Source organism: Pleurodeles waltl, chromosome 3_1, assembly GCF_031143425.1.
Source record: "Pleurodeles waltl isolate 20211129_DDA chromosome 3_1, aPleWal1.hap1.20221129, whole genome shotgun sequence".
Classification (NCBI taxonomy): Eukaryota; Metazoa; Chordata; class Amphibia; order Caudata; family Salamandridae; genus Pleurodeles; species Pleurodeles waltl.
This window is the reverse complement of record NC_090440.1, coordinates 669,018,663-669,037,176: the sequence shown is the minus strand read 5'-3', so window position 1 is coordinate 669,037,176 and position 18,514 is coordinate 669,018,663. Positions and strand designations below refer to the sequence as shown.

Here is an 18,514-nt window from a genome sequence, read left to right as displayed (position 1 = left end):
CTATTCGGAGGGCATATTGCCGTCTTTCTTGCACACTGGCATCCATTTGGAAGACACAAATGTGGAGAAATCCATTTGGTAATTACAAATGTTCTACTATTCAGTGCCCTCAGAGGATGCACAGCCAGGTAAATGTAGCAGTTGCTGGAAGGAGCCGGAGAAACAAGGTTGCAGAGCGGAGTCATTGCTGGAGTTGCAGCTTGTCGGTTCCTGGGGGGTCCATTTGCAGTCACAATGGCCAGAAGATTAACTAAACGATGCAAAGGAGTCCTGCTGGAATCTTGCACATCAAATTTGAGTACCCACCCAAGAGGGAGACCCTAAGTAGCCCAGCAAGGAGGACTGGTCACCTACCAGGGTGACCACCTATCAGGAGGGGGCTGTGTCATAACCTGCCCGACCTGGCCACTCATATGCTCACATCCAGGCGTCCCTGGACTGATGCAAACCAGTTTATGCAAGGATGGCACCAAATGTGCCCTTCAAAGCATACCAGTGGCTTGGGTAGGCTCCCCCTCCCGAGCCATGTAACACCTATTTCCAAGGGAGAGGGCATTACCTCCCTCTCCCACAGGAAAGCTTTTGTTCTGCCTTCCTCTGCCTGAGCTGGTAAAGCAGAAGGAGGGCAGATACCTGTCTGAGGGGTGGCAGCAGCACGGGCTGCCTGGAAAACCCCAGAAGTCTAGTAGGAACAATGCTTGGGTTCCTCTAAGGAGCCCCCAGAGTGCATGGAATCATACAACTAATACTGGCAACAGTATTGGGGTATGACTCTGACAGGTTTGATATCAAACATGCCTGGGTTCGGAGTTACCATATTGTGCCCAGTACACGGGTAAAATGGCTTCCCCGCACTTACGAAGACCAGAGTAATGGTGCTGGAGTTCAAAAGGGCACCTCTGCTCATGCAGGGGTGCTCTCACACACAGTTACCTGCACGCTTCCCTCTTGGCTAGGAGGTCCTACCATAGGGGGGACTTACAGTGCCCTGGTGCAGTGACCTGTAGTGAAAGGGTGCATGCACCTTTTCACGCAGGCTGCAATGGCAGGCCTGCAGACACATTTGCATTGGCTATCGGTGGCACAATGCATGCAGCAGCCCACGGGGAACCCCTGGTGCTCCAAAGCCCTGGGCACTTATATAGGGGCAGCAGTATGCCAATTGTGGTGTGTGCTAAGTCCTAAGCAACCAAATTTAAAGGGAGAGAGCAGGATCCCAGTGAACACAGTCAAAACACACTGACAGCAGGCAAAATGTGGGGGCAACCATGCCAAAAAGAAGGTACTTCCCTACAGATGTGATCTTGGAATTGAACATGGACTGCTTTTTCAATGATCTTGCCAATAAACGATCGTGAGTGACGGGCTGGTAATTGGCGAAGTCATCAGGAGTGACAGTTTCTTTAGGAGTACGAGGATCTGGCATTTCATGAGAGCTTCTGGAAAGATGCCTTGAGCGATGGTGCCATTGACAATGGTAATCAGGGGTGAAAGAGCATCCCCAGAGAAAGATTTAATGATGGACAAGGGGAAGACATCATCTTCATAAGAACTGGGTTTGAGTGAATCAAGTGTGTGAGTGAGATCTGCAAGAGATTGGGCTTCGAAGGGTGGCCATTGTGGGATTGGTAGGAAAGGGGTGGGCATAAGAGATGAAGCAGGCCTGGCTTTGGCGATGTGCTATATTTTTTCACTTAACAAATTTATGGCACTGCACTTTTCTCTGCAGTGAAGAATTGGTGAGTCTCGCAGGAGATTGATGCAGTGCTTGATTGTCTGGGAAAGCATTTTGCTTCTGTTAACGGCAACATTGGTGGTGTTGTTAAAGTACTTTGCAATGGCTGATTTGATGAGTGGTCTGTGTGCTGCGTGGAGGGACGTCAGTATAATGAGGTCACCAGGAGTTTTGTATTTCGTCCATTTTCTTTCCTGTGTGTGGGTGAATTTATTTTACTGCTATGAAAGTCTTTAGAGTATCCAAGTGATGAAGGCTTTGGCTTGCACTTGCGTAATTTGATTAGGGCGAGGATGTTTACAGAGTTTTCCCCCAAAAAAAGTAATGACGTTGTTTAAAAGGCTATTGGTGTCAGACATGGAACTCATAAGGTGATAGATGAGTTCAAGCATTAGGTTGTCTATGGAGAAGTCTCTGCAGGAACTCAAGGTCTGTGCTTCTCTTTTGTGTTGACCAAGGTTTGATGGAAGGACGCTAGGCAGGGAGGTAGGGATGACAAAGTTTTCAGTCCAGGGGTATGGTGGTTTGCATTAGATGGTTGGTGATGTTATTAAGACCAGGTCTAGGAAGTGTCCTTTAGAGTGTACTGGTTATATGAGCATGGTCCAAACAACAGATGCTGTAGTCAGTGGCATGAAGGTCTATAATATGCAATAATGTAGGGGTTACCAATGTTTCTGTGATGAAGAGGGTGTTCAGATTGTGATAGGTGACAAGGTCTGTGATGTCTGGTCACTGGAGGACCAAAGAATGAGTGTTAATGAGTATGACTTGGAATGTGTGTTCTGAAGTTTGAGGGGCTGTAGTAGTTACTAGGATGCGTACAAGGATGTACACATCCTAGTAATGTATGTATCGTGTTGTGCGAATGCTTTGTGAGTGTTTGGGTCCCCTAAGTCTTGCTATGATTGTGGAGATAGGCAGTATTAGGTAATGGTTGGAGATAGGCAGTATCAGGAAATGGTTGATGCACATTATTATATATATATATATATATATATATATATATATATATATATATATATATATATATATATATATATATATAAATATATATATATATATTTACCTTCTAAGTTTAAGTGGAAAAGGGGTTCTGCCCCAAGGCCCTTCCTGTCCCTAACATGCCCCAAAATGCTATTGTTCGGTGTCTGTGTCAGTCCTTTACTGGGGTTATCTTTTATCTTGGACTATGAGATTCCATGAAGAGTGGATTGAAGTAAGGAGAAGACAGAAGTGTTGTCACTTCCTATGCAGCTGGATGGTGGGGAATCATGTGATGTCACGTCCTGAGCAGGTGGGTGGTGGGAAATTAAGTCCTCTTGCCTGGCTTCTTCTTTTTAAGGATCATTAGGGTGCAAGACCAGCAGTAGTGTCATTTCTTGTGCATAAGGATGGTAAAACTTGTAGTGATGTCACTTTCTGTTCAAATGGCAGATGGGAAATGCATTTGTTAGTTCTGTACAGACGGATGATGGGAAATGAAGTCCCCTTACTTAGCTTCTTCTTTAAAAGATGGTTTTGGCTGGAAAACAGTGGTGTAGCTTGCTGTGCAGATGGTTGATAGGAAATGGAGTCCTCTTGCATGCTACTCCTTTTAATGATGGTTTAGGTGGGAAACCAGTGATGTAATGTGCAGTGCAGCTGGGTGCTGGGAAATGAAGTCCTCTTGCTAGGTGTCCAGGCAAGCATGGCTAGTTTCTAAAAGCCATTCATCCAGACGACTCTCCAAAACCATGAAGGAAGTCAAGCCTGCGATGAATGCCTTTCATGTAATGACACCAACTCAACCACCCCTCCTCCATGCACACCAACTTTAGGGGACATACAACGTCTTCACTGCCTCAGATGCAACCTGTGTTGCACTTCTACAGCCGGGGTCACTGGAAGACTGTGGCGCTCCACTGCAGCTTATCAATGGCTCTTATGCGCAGTCACCTCCCACTAACTGGCCTGATATTTATTTAAAATGTTGATACTGCCTGTTCAAATCGTTGAGAGCAGCGTGTGCTTGGGGTTGGGGGAGGGAAGAACTGACTTATTTCCGCACAGAAACAGCCTGGAGCACTCGGCCCTCCACCCTTAATACTAACTCCCTTCTCGACTGTAACATTATCAGACCACCCTGCCCCGCCCGACACAAGGACTCAGGCACACACCCTCTTCAGGGAAACACTGGAGCTCTTATCAGAAAGTTTCCGACCCCTCGTTAAACGCCACATCTAAGAACAGTACACGCTGCTTCATGTGACGTCTTCGTCTTATCACAATCCCTCACAAAGGCTGACGGCAGAGAAGAGCCCCTGGGGACCACACCCTCCGGCACCGAACACACCACAAAACTCACTAGCCACCTCTTAAAATCCATCTTGGAAGGTTCAAACTCTGAGAAACCAAAGTGAAAAAATTCTATACCACCATTAAAAATAATCTAAGCACACCATGGAAAAACACATGAAACCTTCTGGCGCTTCGTGAAAAACCCTCAGATGAACAAGGCTTTCAAAAATGTGAGTGCAGCTGGTAGTTGAGCAGGCGCTTTTGTGTAGCGCCTATGAGCACAACTCTAGTGTATGCCGCACAAGAATGACTGTTTCAGCGGGAGTAATGCTGACGCAATCCTCTCCGGACAATTCCCAGTGCCTGTGTTCTCGAACTCAGGATTCCTGGGTGCAATACCACCGGTTCCGTTTCACCTGGTGCACAAATGCACACAGTAAAACCACCAGCTTCGGGACTGACCGATGCCCAGGCTGCCCCAGCTCACTCTAACTTCAGCAGCAAGGAGAGCCTGCAATCCCAGCAGCCCTGGAGCCTGCCACGACCCAAGCCACTCTCCCCTGCAAAGCAACCTACTGTGGCCCCACGGCTCCCACTTAGCACCTGCCCAGAGCATGCAACATCAAAGTATATGATTTATTTTTAGACGACAAAGCTGAAGCAATATATAGTTGTACATTTAATGATGGTTAAAGGTTGCTTCCATTATAGAGAGTCATGATTTAGCTTTCTGGGACCCCAACGTAGAAGATGCATAGATACATATATGGTCAGAGCCCACACAGCATCTGCCCAGACATTCATATGTGAAGGGTAAACAGACATCTGGGCTGCACTCACATGCAAATATCTAGGGTGGAGGTGTATTATTTAAAGCAAAGGCACAACATTTCACAGATGGCAGACACTTGTATTAGGGTGTTGTTATTGTCTCAAGTTGCCTGCAATTGCACCCAACTATCCATATACAGATGTATATAAGGTAACTATAACGCATGCCCTTGCCATGCACAGCTAATTACAGCGGCGGCTCTTTCGCAATGGCAAAGGAGCGTCGCCCCACTGGCGAGAGCCAGCAGCTGAAAAATAAAGCAATATTTTGTTGTACTTTTTAGCTGCTGGCTCTTAGCTGACATCTGATATCTGACTGAAAGCTGCAAGCACTCGAGACTGACCAAACCCATGGGCTTTAATTCACCGAAACGCCTGAGATACCAAACATGATACCATGCACCCTTTGACCTGCAATGACATCAAAGTTTTTCCCTCTTCTGCCATCCGGGACCATGTAACAGTTTCCTATTTGCTGCTCAGTGGCTAAGGAAAAGGCAAGCGATGGAAATGTAGTAGGTACATGCCGCTTCCCTTACAACAGGGGTAGCAGGGCCAATGTCAATGTGGTACCAAAGAGCAAGCAAGGGTAGCAGCAACCACTGGCTGCCCCTAATTAAAGTCAGTGATAAACAGGGAAAGACCTAGCTTTATTACTAAAAAGGGAGCAGGACACTCCACCCATACTGGGTGTACAGTCCCACAGCAGAAACCTAGTCACATTTCAGGTGCAACAAAAACCCAATTTTCTTACCCTCACGAGAATGCTTTAAGATCAGGTCCATGAAAGATGATATAGCAGAAATACTAAGCCACTGTTGCCTGTTTCAAGTTTCAGTAGAACAAATGCTCTATAAGAATCGGCCTGGATCAGAGAAGACCACAGAATACCAAAGAGCAGAGAATTATTCATGCAGGAATTGACCAAGAGCAAAATTTTACAAGGGTTCTGTCTATGTTCTGGCTTGTCACCTTTTGATTGGATACTAAGAACTGCAAGTGAAGTGCCAACCCTCACCACTAAAAAGAAGGCCAAATAAGTATAATCTCAAATGTGGATCCCATCCTTAATTCTCACTAATCAGTCTACAATAAAGATATGTCAAAATGAATGCAAGGATAGTCGTTTTCTCTTAATTTGCAGAATTATGCACTCTACTGCATCACTTTTTAGAAAATTCCCATTTCCAAGTCTATTGACACCTGTGATTGAAAGTAATTCATTTAGGGGTGCCTTGGACAGACCTCTAAGTTACATGGGTTTGGATCCAAAAACACAACCATGACCAGTCTTCTGCACAGAATAGGCTTAGCCAATGCATATACTGATTTCAGAGATCTCACACTCATTTGCCGTATCCAAAGGCACAGAAGGGAGCTGCTCCTAACCACAATGCTCTGTAAAAATTACTAAACCAATACTTCAGATTGGTCAGGGGATAAAGTACCCCAATTGAATACAGTCAGGCTAGTTCAAGCACCATCGGACAGATGTACATACATTTTTTCAGGTGTAGGCCCGATTTGCAGAATCGGGCCATGCGCGACTGGAAAAATGCCTTTTACTATGTACCGAACCTATATTAAGATTTGGTAACCTATTACCAAATCGCAAAATGAGTTAGCGAGTCGGTATTAGGAAAGGGCGTGTTAAGGGTGTCCCTTCCTAACAGAGACTCGCACTGGCATGTAAGAATGTTTTGCAAACGAAATGCGGTTGCAAAACAGTTTCAGTTTACCACCTACTTCAAGTAAGTGGTAACCCATTCGCAAAAGGGAAGGGGTCCACAAGCGACCCTTTCCCCTTTGGGAATGGCTGTGCAAACGTTTTTTAAGAGCAGATAGTGGGAAATTAAAACTTTTCATTTTTATTTTTTAACGCATCTCGACATCTAAAACTTAATCTATATTGATTGCACACACATGCACATTCTAACACAAAAGGAGTAACAACACAGTAGGACAGAGAAAGGGCACCAGCACATAAGCTACATATAATAATGAACAATCACGCTTCTTGACCATACCGCCAAACCTTTCAATCATGTCCTTCAAGTCAGGTGCTATCACAAAACAGCAGTACCTTGACACAATCAAAAATTGTTCAGTTACCTGGCCCATTCAATGTCACTGCAGCTACCTAGTCACACAATCACACAACTCCTAAACTCATCAACATACTCTCCATGTTTCTCATTTACATAATATTTTCATCTATCACAAAAGATGGTGGGTGGCCATTAAGATTAAGGGCCTGATTTAAACATTGGCGGACAGCTTACTCCGTCACAACGTGATGGATATCCCATCCGCCGAAATCTAAATCCCATAGGACATAATGGGATTTAGACTAAGGCGGACAGGAAAACCTTCACCGATGTGACAGAGTAACCCGTCCGCCAATATTTAAACCAGGCCCTGAGTGAGTACACTGGGGTCATAGAAAAGGTAAGGCTATGTACTTTAAATTGTCAATTTCATGAGGTTTTAGGTTTTATGCTGTAACCACTACTGACCGCCTTTCGAACATAAACCCCTTTAACTAAAGTTTCTATGTACCTCCTTATAACAGTCAAATATGTTTATGCTAAACAAACATGAGAAGTATAATGATCCACATCTACACATGCACACCTATTTGGTGCAGTATGTTTTTCTTGAAACATTATTTAAAAATATGGAGATTAGAATTTTCCATTAAAGTAGCAGTGGGATTGTAGTTACTGAAGTCCATATCCGGTAGCTCTGCCAACTGCTGCAAAGATTAGTAAAGACGGAAGTGCTTCTGATCCTGGTAAAATGTTACCTTTCTCATCCGTGTCTGAACATAAGGCAAGTTTGGCGTATTTAGACCAACACAAGTGAGAGAGGCGTCGATGTAAACAAATGGCGCGAGGGGGACAGAGGACAGTCGCTTCATGTTGTGTGAGTTTGCAACAGCGCCAACCTCAGAGAAGGCAAGTGTGTAGCCAGCGTTTTTGTTTGGATGTGTAATTTAAACGAAAACGATGCTGGAAGTTTCATGAAAATGAAGGTAATGGGGCGCTTAGACACGACAACTTACTGCTCACCTCACTTTAAGTTTGTGAGGAAAAGCAGGATACAGAAGGGGCTGTGCGACTGCCGCGCTCAATGACTGCACGGACGTTTCCTGTTATTAGTTGCCTGTAGTAAATTATTACAGACGAGTTCTGATGACACAACACGCTTGTAACAAGGAAAGAATGTGAACGTCCTTCATGTGAAGAAGACCCCAGGTAATGAACTATCATCAGAATTAAATATATAACTAACCTAACTCCTCCTCAACTCACCATCTGAGTCCTCCGCCCCCTTCACCTTCCAAGCTCTGATCCGATGTGAATTTCTATCCATCTCCCGCCTTCTGTCAAGTCCTTCAGTAAATCAGTCCAAACCACAAACCAATAAAAACATACATGAATCAACATAACTAGACACATCTGAACAATGGCTTGCGCCCGATGACTTTTGAGACTTCCGAAGAATGTAGTGGGCATACAACTCCACCAACACGTGGTAACTGGCAACACTTCAACACCACCCAAGGGCATACCTACCATGTTTGCCACCGCTAAAGCCTTGAAAACTGTCTGCTCTAACCTCTTAACACAGGTGCAGAAGGGACTTATGTGAGGCAATTCAAAAAATCACACACAGCATCCTATGTGAAAGAACTCAAGATGCCATGGTACACTGAGGTCCACCTACCTACAGGAATGGTTGAAATGCTTGCGCACTTCACAGCACCCTTGTGGTAGTGCAGGCCTACTATGCTCACCTATTGTCCAGCACCTGCTAGCCCTACTTCCATTAATGACACCCCTGGACCATATGCTGGTCTGATGAGCACACCTACATTGCTGACACTCACCTCTCTCATTCACTAACTCTGGTCTGAATTGGCTAAATGCCTGATGGGGAATGTTTGAGAAGTAAAATGCATTTTTAATGACACAAAACACAACTATCCACCACAAGTGCAACCATACACCCTCAGACATACTCAACGCCCCCCAGCAATTTTAAGCAAACCACTTTTAACCCAGTCACCTCTGCCCAACAAGAACAATCAGTGTGGCTACCTAAACAAGAGTGTTAGCTGGGGGCTTCAAGGCAGGGAAGTATACTTCCAGAGGAGTCCACTCAGGTGGATCCTCAGATACATCCACATAAACTTACACCAGTTAGTAGCTGGAACACCCTTGCAGCAGGTAAAGCTTGGCTGTGCCAATGGGGTGTGTTCTGACTTCCTGGAGTACCAGAACTACAGCGCCGGATAATCCGGAAGGTCGACACTAGGTTCAACAGAGAAGCAACAAAGGAACCCAATAACCTTGGTGCTGCGGAACCTCTTCTGCTGTGCGTAATATCATGCAGGTGAGGGCTGACCTTTCCTTGGGCCAAGCCCATAGTATATCAGACAGCAGTTTTTCATCTGATGACTTGATGGACTGAGATTTGTCAGATTGACTGTTAGGGGCATTGTGAACAGATGTCTCTTGTGTGTTGGCACTGGCTTGGATCATCTGACATCAACCGCGCTCCATGTTGAAGTAAAATTTGGCAGATTGAAACTGGTAAAATGTCACATGCAGATTTTGCTGCAGAAAGCGCAACCACCGCACACAAAGTTCCAATTTTGTTGGGGAAGCTCATAATAGGTGCATTCACACCGGATAAATTCCAAATCCAGATGTATCGGATTTAACCAGGTGTGATAAATATCAGCCCCCACTTCCCTAAATCCTTATATCAATAATTTTCCGTGAGATAAGTGGCAACCCAGCACTGAAGCTGGATGAATGAGAGGGTTACATGACTTTCTGAATGAAAAACAATGTCCTGTTTCTCTCAATAAGAACCTGCTGCTGCGAGATGGCTCTCCGCCCCTAACCCTGCCAACAGTCCACGCTTCTGCCTTCCTGACTCCACGCTCGCTACTCTGTGCAGGGCGTGGGCAGGGCAGCTGTTGAAAGTATGAGGATACGCTGGAGGGCATGTGGATTTAGGTCATCTCCTGTCCTGATTCTCGAGGCATAGTCCATAATTTTTGAAAAAATGCATTTTGTCCACCCTGGCCTTAAATGCTTAGCATCTTATTCCACTTAGTGCAATAGAAGTTTCTACTTGCTCCTCAATGTGTCTAAACTTGCAGCCCTCCCCCTACGAAACCCTAGAACAGCTTTCAGAATGAGGAAACTGGTGTATTTAGAGTAGTGGGGGTGTGCACATTCTAAGTGCCCCCATATGACCGTGACAACAAATTACTGGCTTTTTAACCAACAGAACATTACACCATTAGACTTTTAGGTGCTTACTGATTGAGAAAGACATATTGTGGGCTTATCAAGAATGCACAGTGGCTTGCAGCCTGCCCACTGCTAACCATTGGTTGACTTTATTGTCAGTCTCATTTGATTGCTTCTTATTCGATGGCTTTTCTTCTCCCAGCTTGATCATTTTGTAGTTGTCCATCCCCTGGAGCATAGCATCTTTACCATCTCTTTGAATGGATAACTTGCATCCTTCCACTGTTCACTTTTTTTTTTTTTTTAATTCTTTGTTAAACAAATGCATGAAACTACATGTGTTCTCCAGCTCTATATCTCATGTTCTCCCCCCACCAAATCATGCCCTTGCACACTTTATGTTGCTTTTTACATACACTGCTCTCCTATGTACTTATCCCCTCCTTCTTACTCAATAGCTCATGTGTGTCTCCTACTGCACTGCTCTCACCCTCATTTGCTTCTCTCGCCTCCCGCTGTGTTGCTCTCACTTGCTCCTGCTTCTCCCTCAAGCATTCTTCTCTCATGCATGTGTGTCTGCTGAGCCCCACGTTCCAGTGTCCCTTGTGTGGTGCTTTTCTCCTCTCCGTCTGCTCCTCAATTGCACTTCCCCATCTCACGCTCCTTTTGTTTAGTCTGCGCTTCGCCCTAAAACATTCTTATTTTCTTTATTCACTAATCCAAGTGGCTTCAGCCATCTTGGATCAGTAAATAATAAACAAAAGCAAATTACATCAGCATCATTGCACTGGCACAAAAGCACTGTGATACATGCACATGCATACACCATCACACATGCATGCATCCCCCAGGCGAAAGACATAATCATCAGTAGTCTTTTAAAAAAATTAAAAAATGGGCCAATGCTACACAGCACTGGGAAAAGGCGTTTTGCTTTTTTCCATGAAGCCGCATAGCATTGCCAAAAGACATTGGTCAAGCCCAGAGTACCCAAAGGTGAGACCTAAAGTCTTGGCCAGAGCTTGTTTTTCGGTCTGGTTGGACAGTGCAGCCTACAGTTACCAGTTTTTTCAAATAAATACAAAGTGGGCTTTTGCGCCAACTGGTGGTGCAATACTCTCCCAATTCATGCTATTGATTTACCACTCCACCTCCTTTGGAATGCTTGTAATGCAATGCAAGAAAGACTGTTTTACAACTCAAAAGTACACTGAAATACCACACATTATATTCTTTACTTCTAGATACAATGTATACAGAAAGCAATATTTTTTGTTTTGTTTTCCATGCAGCTGGATTTGACAGTTATTGTAGTCAGAAATCAGAAAGCAAGCTAGACCCCCTGGCTTTGACAGTGCTTGTTTTGTCTGTCTCTGGTATTTAACTGTCATTTTTTTCCTGTGTTGTGTGAGGCATTGACAAGAAAGCACAGTTAAAACACAAGGTGCACACTGAAAAATCAGAAGGCTGCGCATAGCACAGCATAAAACTCCTAAATTAATAAATAAAACATTTCAACATAGCTTGAAAAAACAGATTTAGGGCCTTATTGTGATTTTGGCAGACGGAAAAGCCCACCTGCTGAAATTCCAATGGGTAAGTTACTACCACTGCGGCAGCCTCCCTGCTGTGCTCATTACGGTTTTCCCGCTTGATCAGCGGGCAGGGGCCTCAGTTTCTGCCTGCTGGCCTAGCGGAAAACGGCCTACAGCATTGTCTTTGGCTCGTAATAAAGTCGGAGGCAATGCTGTAGTGCGTAGGGTGCACTAGCACCCGTCGCAATGTTCACTGCCAGGGGGCCCCTGCACCCATTCTCCACCAGCCTTCTTATTACATGGCAGTGAAACCACCATGAAATCGCTGGTGGAGAAAGTATTCCTAATCCCTAGGGCAGCATTGCCTGCAACGCTGCCCTTGTGGATTAAAACCGCCATGACTGCCAGACCGGACTAATTCTGGTAGTGCTGATGGTCCGACCACGGCACAGCCACCTCGGTCATAATGTGGCGTTCGGACCACTGCATTTGGCAGGGGTCTGTACGCCACAGTGAGTCTGGCACTCAGTAGACCGCCAGACTCGTAATAACGCTCTTAGTGTTACAACAACAGTGCGACCTATCTGCTCATGTACATATATCACCAGAGTAATGAAACTTGAGGGGGGGTCCCCGGGCAAAGTACATGGAGGGGACCCCTCCGTACTCACTCAGGAGCTCTCATGTCAGGTAACTGTGCTGAGAGGGCTCCCGGGGGTCAGTGGCCATCCCTGCACCGCAGGGCCTGCCGGGGTCTTTAGTATGCCCCTGACCTATATATAAACTTGCAGTGATTACCAGAATATACTAGATAACTTTGTTACTAAGGGCTGTTTGCAGTTCTGCGTTTTTAGTTAACCACCCAGTTTATGTCTGGAGTTTCAGTCCTGATTTCCTTCAATTCAACTGATTTGACTACATTTCCAAATTACAGTCGTTCAAAGAAAAAAAAGACTGGACTTTAGTGAGATCTCCCTCCCCACAAGGGAGCCATCATGTAACAGCAATTATATTCATCCTTATGGTACTTATCAGTAGGTATATGTTGCTACTACCCCTGACAAATCATTCAAGTGCTGTGTGGATGGGTAGTATGTTACTCCTTGGGATCACATAGTGATTTAATCATCCAAATCATATTTTCTTCTCCCTCCCACATCTATCCCTACATCTCCCTTGGTAAACGACCAGGGTGAAGCTTAGTCAGTGACATTTTGGGGGGAGGAATCTCAAATTTTCCAAATTAAAAAGCAGTGGGCTGCGGGATGGAGGGGTGAGATGACTATGGTTTGAAATGGATTGTTTCCACACAAAATAAGGTCAGTACTGACTTGCATTATTATGTACTAAGCCCAAGTCCCAAATACAGTAGTAACGGGCAAATTAATAGAGCGGGCCAGAGCCGAGGCACAGGTCTAGATTAGCTCATGAGTCCATGCACAAGCCGATCCAGGAAAACATTTGGCAAGTACATCATCTGACAAATATATGTAAAGATATTATACGTCTCCTTAAAATTCAAAAAAGTGTATTTCTATAGCAAGCGGACGTGTTTTACCTTAGTACATCAGATTATATCCCAGCATAGGCAGACATTTATTAAAAGTGATACGTTTTAGAAACATTAATTGCACACGCCCCAACGCCATTAGTGAACTAAGAGGCAAGTCAGTTGTCATGTAAATCCTAAACCTGGCCTAGATCCTTATTATAGATGGAGTAACTTTATAGTCTTGTAAAACAAACATAAGAAGCGCAAGCATTTGTGAAATAAAGACAAAGAAGGGTCTGTGGAATAAAATATGTTCCTAGGATCACATTATTCAGACTAGCCAGGAAGCGGCATAGACTCCAGGTCATCTGGCTTCATATTTGAATATTCGGCCACCAGCCGGGTATCTCTGTCTCTGTCATTTACATCAAAGGTCACTGCTTTGATTGTCATTCTTGACTCATGGCGAGAAAAAAACCAAATCAGAGACAGCAGACCCAACTCGGGGCCCCAGAACCAACTACAACGCCCAGAATGTATTTATTTAGGGGGTGTCACACTTCAGCACACCGTGTATCTACGACGCGAATACAATCTCTTATGCAGATCACAACAAAGCAACATCCAGTTAGCCACGGTCACAGCGGGAAAAGACAAACTACACGTGTCGGCCGGGGGATGTTCAATAAAAAGCTGCAAATGGTTTAAGATGTCACGTGACACGGGGGGCGGGGGGGGGGGGGGTTCTGCAGCTATCAGTGATGTGTTGGGGCCCATGTGGGGGGTGCCTGGGCTTGTGGGGATTTGTGGACGCTGTGAAATTTACTGGGAAGCAACAGGAGTGCATTGGTGACTTCGTGGGGTGTGCTGGCAATATGGAATGTCTCGGCACCGTACCCAGTATGTAATTGGCACTGGTGCAGGGAAGGAAGTGTGCCCCTTGGCTGTTGTTTCAACTACAAAATACAGCAATAACCAGGATTAAGTGCGCCGCACAGGCCTTCGGGCCCCGGTGCTACTGCACCAGCTGTACTAATGGGAATTACGGCTCACGCGGGGTGGGGATGATATACTGGAAGCTGTGGGATGTGAGGAGGGGATAGGATGGACTCTAGAAATATGCTGGGCTATGTTGGGCTTTTTAGGGTAGAGACTGGAGCTTACATTGATGTGGTAAGGTTGTGGGATATGTTAGGACCATGGTAACGTCTTAGACTATTGGTGATGTGCGGGGACTGTGGTGCATGTGAAAGAATATGGGGATGAGACTCGAATGTGGGAACATGCAATGGACCTGAACTGTGTGGTTGTGTTATAGCTGCATGTTTTGACGCCTGCGATGATGTGGCAGGCGTGTCCTGACATCTTTGGACAAGTGTTTGTGCCTGTAGAAAGCTGTTTGCGGTTGTGGGTTTGTGTGTATGGAGTGTAGCGATGTGTTTGTTGCTGGTGGGAGATGTTGCCGGGCTATGGCTGTGGTGGCGTCTCTCTAGAAGTGTTACTCTCTGTGGAGCTGTGACTGGGACTGCTGGGATCAGAGACTAGAACATTAGTGGACGCTGTATGGTGTGTTGTGGTCTTTGCGAATGCATTTGGGTCTGTGGGTTTGTGCTGTGGCAAGGGAATGCGATTTGAGAGAGTACGTGAGTTGTGGCTGTCGGTATGTGGCGATTGTGTGGATGACATGTGGTTGCAGTCGTGACGTGGTTATGAGAATGGGATGTGGCTGTAGGGGTGAGCGGTAGCCATGGAGATGTGTTGTAGAAGTGAAGTGGGGCTTTGACACGGGGTTAGGGACTGGTGGCATCAGGTATTGCTGTCTAGGGATGCGTTAAGGTCTGTGGGGATGTTTTGGCTGTAGGGCGGCATGTGACAGTGCTCGTGAGATTGGGCAGAATAGTTTGTTGATGTGTCACGGCTGTGGGGATGTGCTCTGGGCTCGACGAGTTAAACAGAGAGTTCTGCTGGAATGTGTTGTCCACTGTGGGCGGCAGGCATGTTTCTGTGTAAACGTGCTATTTGGTGGACTGTGGCAGTGCGTTAAAGGGTGTGATCTGAATACGGCGTTTCTTTTGTGGTGGTGTGTTGGGGGTTCTGGATATGTCTTTAGGCTTTGAGATGTTACTGAAGTTATGCGAAGTTGTGTGGGCTGTCAGAAGTGAGGGCTGTCAGAAGTGAGGGCGTTAAGACCTACCTACCTGCTCCACATGTTGTCCCCCCTCCTCAGATTTTTGCCGGCCTGGACATGCGGTTGCTTCCGCAGACTCGAGGTGCAGCAGGCTGGGCACTGCTCCGGGCTGGAAAGGGCCTGTGGGCTGCGACAAAGTCCTTGGAACAGGCGAGCAGCGGGCACAGTCCCGACGTGAGATACAGCTGGCACCGGCCCTGCCTGTAATAGAACGGGGCAGGTCCGGCGCTGAGGGTGTACTGGAGGGCGAGGACCACCCCTGTCCCGGGGGAGCAGCGGCAGGGCCCGGGAGCGGTGTCACTGCCGCGGAGTTCCTCCTCCCTGGTTAGTCAGAAGTCAGGAACCTGACATTGGCGGGTCAGCTGGAAGGGGCCAGTGCTGGTGGGGTGTCCGGGGCCGGTGAGTCCTCAGGCAGGGTGCTGCTTGGGTCACAGCAGACGTCCTGCCCGCGGGCGCTCCCTGTGATGCTGAGCGCGTGATGCTGCTGTCTGCGCTGCCCGGACAGATGTAGAGCTGAAGCTGCCGCTGTCAGGGTCCTGTCTGCAGCAGGGAGGACCGGAAATACTTCCAGCTGTGTACCCCTCCCTTCCCACTATTCACTCGCCGCCCCTCCCTTCCCCTCTCGTGTCGCTGCCCCCCTCCCCCCCCCCCCCTGAAGGGGAAGCAGAGGTCACATGACCTCCCGGGAGGGTCCAGTTGCTTCAATAATGCCCAACAGCCCCTTCCTGTGCAGTCACGTGACTCACTAACACCCTGGGCCGGGACTGCACCGCACATTCCCACATGTTGAAGCCAAGCATACACGTAGCATCTCGCCGCAGGAGACACTCAATCTCACACCCGCACTGCAGACAAACACACCATCACCCTGCACGCTTATTACACGCACAAACACTAGAGCTGGGCGAGCCAACACGTTAACAGGGAGTGCCGAGCCGAGCCAGATGGGAGCCTAGGGTCGGCTGTGGCACTAAAAGCCCCTGCAGGAGCCGAGCCCTGAATCTATTTCGCATCTAAATCATGCAACAAACATCATGTTAGAATATGAGAAGGTGTTTTCAAAATTTAAAAAAAGTTGTGTTTACCACATGGAAGCGTTTCTCCTTAGTACATCAGATTAGAACACTTCATTGACAGTATTTATTAAAAGTGACTGTTTTTGAACAAAAACTTTGAAACAAGCCTGCCCAAGCCTTGTTTACAATATTACTAGTGAACCTAGAGGGTAGTCAGTTGTCATGTGGCCCCTATATGTGGCCTAGATTATATTCTTATTATATACACAGAGCAAAATGTTAATTTATTAAACAAAACACGATTGGTTTTATGTACAGTGCACTCTGTGAACTCAAGTATTTAAATGTGCTTTAATAGGTTATAATGACCAGCAAAAGAGAGGCTCCATGACAAAAGAGTTTGTCTAGGATCACACAATCTGGTCAAGCAGGAAAGCTGGGATTAATTTCAAAGTTTCCGTTTCACGGTGTGCACTTCAGCCACTATATGGGTTTCACTTTCTGACATCAAAGGTTAACGTTTCGGCCTTCGTAAGTGGAAAATGAGATTAGAGCATGGATGACGGGCAGAATTCACGTTTCTTTTTTGGCAGTTCCACATAGGGCGACATACGACAACAAACAGACTACTTACACCTTTTTATGACACAGGGAGATTCACAGAATGCAGAACCAGGCCAGGATTCAAACTTGGCACAGGCATCTCTAGTGAGGAGCCACGTGGCCTCCTGTAAAACCTCAGCTCTTCTGGGGTCGAGGTTCCCAAAAGGACTTCAAGCTCAGCCAGAGCCAAGCATCTGGCTCGAGCCTTCCTCAAGCTTTAATACATCATCACATAACACTCTGCATGTATACCATCAATCACACTCTACTGCCAACGGCCCCCGCAGAATCACACCACGCCGCATATAGGCACACATCCTCACACTACAGTGCATACTCACAGCATCGCAAGCCCCATCGCATCACACCGTGGTTGCATTACATACATACACTGTTACACCTAGACAACACTGAGGTGGACAAGCACACCATTATACTGCGGCCCACCCTAAAAAATGAAGTACACTGAACACACATCATCACACCAACCTGCACATTCAGTCAACGCACACTATCTCACACCATGCACACTCGCTCCATCACACTTTGCGATACGTTTCACATGACGTTTTACATGGACACATTTGCCTCAGACATCACACACTACTACCAAGCATCACACTCCGGGTACCATGCACACCCTACAGTGTTTTAAGTGGGATGAAAAAGGCGGGGGTATAACCTCAAACAGGATTCCTGAATGACAGGTGTAGTTTATGTGGTTAAAGGCGTGGCATAATAAATGTGAAGTAACATTTTGTTCTTTACGCAGCGTGCCCTCGACCAGTATCTGGATGCCTCTCTGTAATTTCTCTCTTATTGCATCCAGATATATCACCCAACTAACACATACACCTAAAACAAGCCAGCCTATTGGCTTTGTCAACAGTATATCAGCTAAATGAGGAACAACAGTACTGTTAATAATTAGACATTAAACTATTTCTATTTTTAAAATATGTGACTGTGAATTAAACATTACAAAGGCCGTGGAAGTGGTCTTTGCAGGGTCATAACAACTCCTGTTCTCCCCTAGATAGCGCATTCTTCTGCATTCTCCCACTCTCCGTGAAACACTTACAACCTTTCTCTCCCCATACCTTTCTGAAATCCTCAATCTGTCTTTTCTACAGTTCATCTCCTTCTTCATCATTGTCTTTTCACTCTGTCCTCCAAGCACTTCCTTCCATCACCAATTCTTCACCATTTACTAATCTTTCTCTCTCTCTCTCTGCCTTCACCCTCCCCTAATAAAATTGTAATTGCCGCATATGTAACCATCTCTTTGTGCACTCTGGAAAGTGGCCAAGGCTTGAACAAGCACGTAATCACCAACAGGCACTGCGAGAAACTCATCCTACATTCAGACTCAACTCCAGAGCGCTCAATTGTGCCCCGTCATTAACACCCACTACAACCTGAATTCACCCAGAGACCGGGAAGCTTCTCAGTCCATAGTATGAACTATACAAGAGTCATACGTTGCATGAAAAAACTACAGAAACACAACATCTGGTAAAAGCAAATACTTTTAGAGAATGCAAGATGAATTAAAATATGTAAA

At 46.0% G+C, this 18,514-nt stretch overlaps 1 protein-coding gene across 8 annotated transcripts in view; it reads right to left on the bottom strand.

The window, feature by feature from the left end:
- The window catches only part of RAB3IL1 (RAB3A interacting protein like 1), a 139,795-nt gene that overhangs the window by 72,612 nt on the left and 48,669 nt on the right, over positions 1–18,514 (bottom strand). Inside the window, exon 1 of one of the 8 annotated variants that reach the window (XM_069223226.1) lies at positions 15,342–16,066. The exons of 6 other annotated variants lie outside the window; for them this stretch is intronic. In XM_069223226.1, the coding sequence (XP_069079327.1) occupies positions 15,342–15,352 (11 nt within the window). In that variant the 5' untranslated portion in view covers positions 15,353–16,066. Of the gene's footprint in view, positions 1–15,341; positions 16,067–18,514 lie in introns of those variants that run through there. One more of the 8 variants, XM_069223225.1, reaches the window with a different exon arrangement.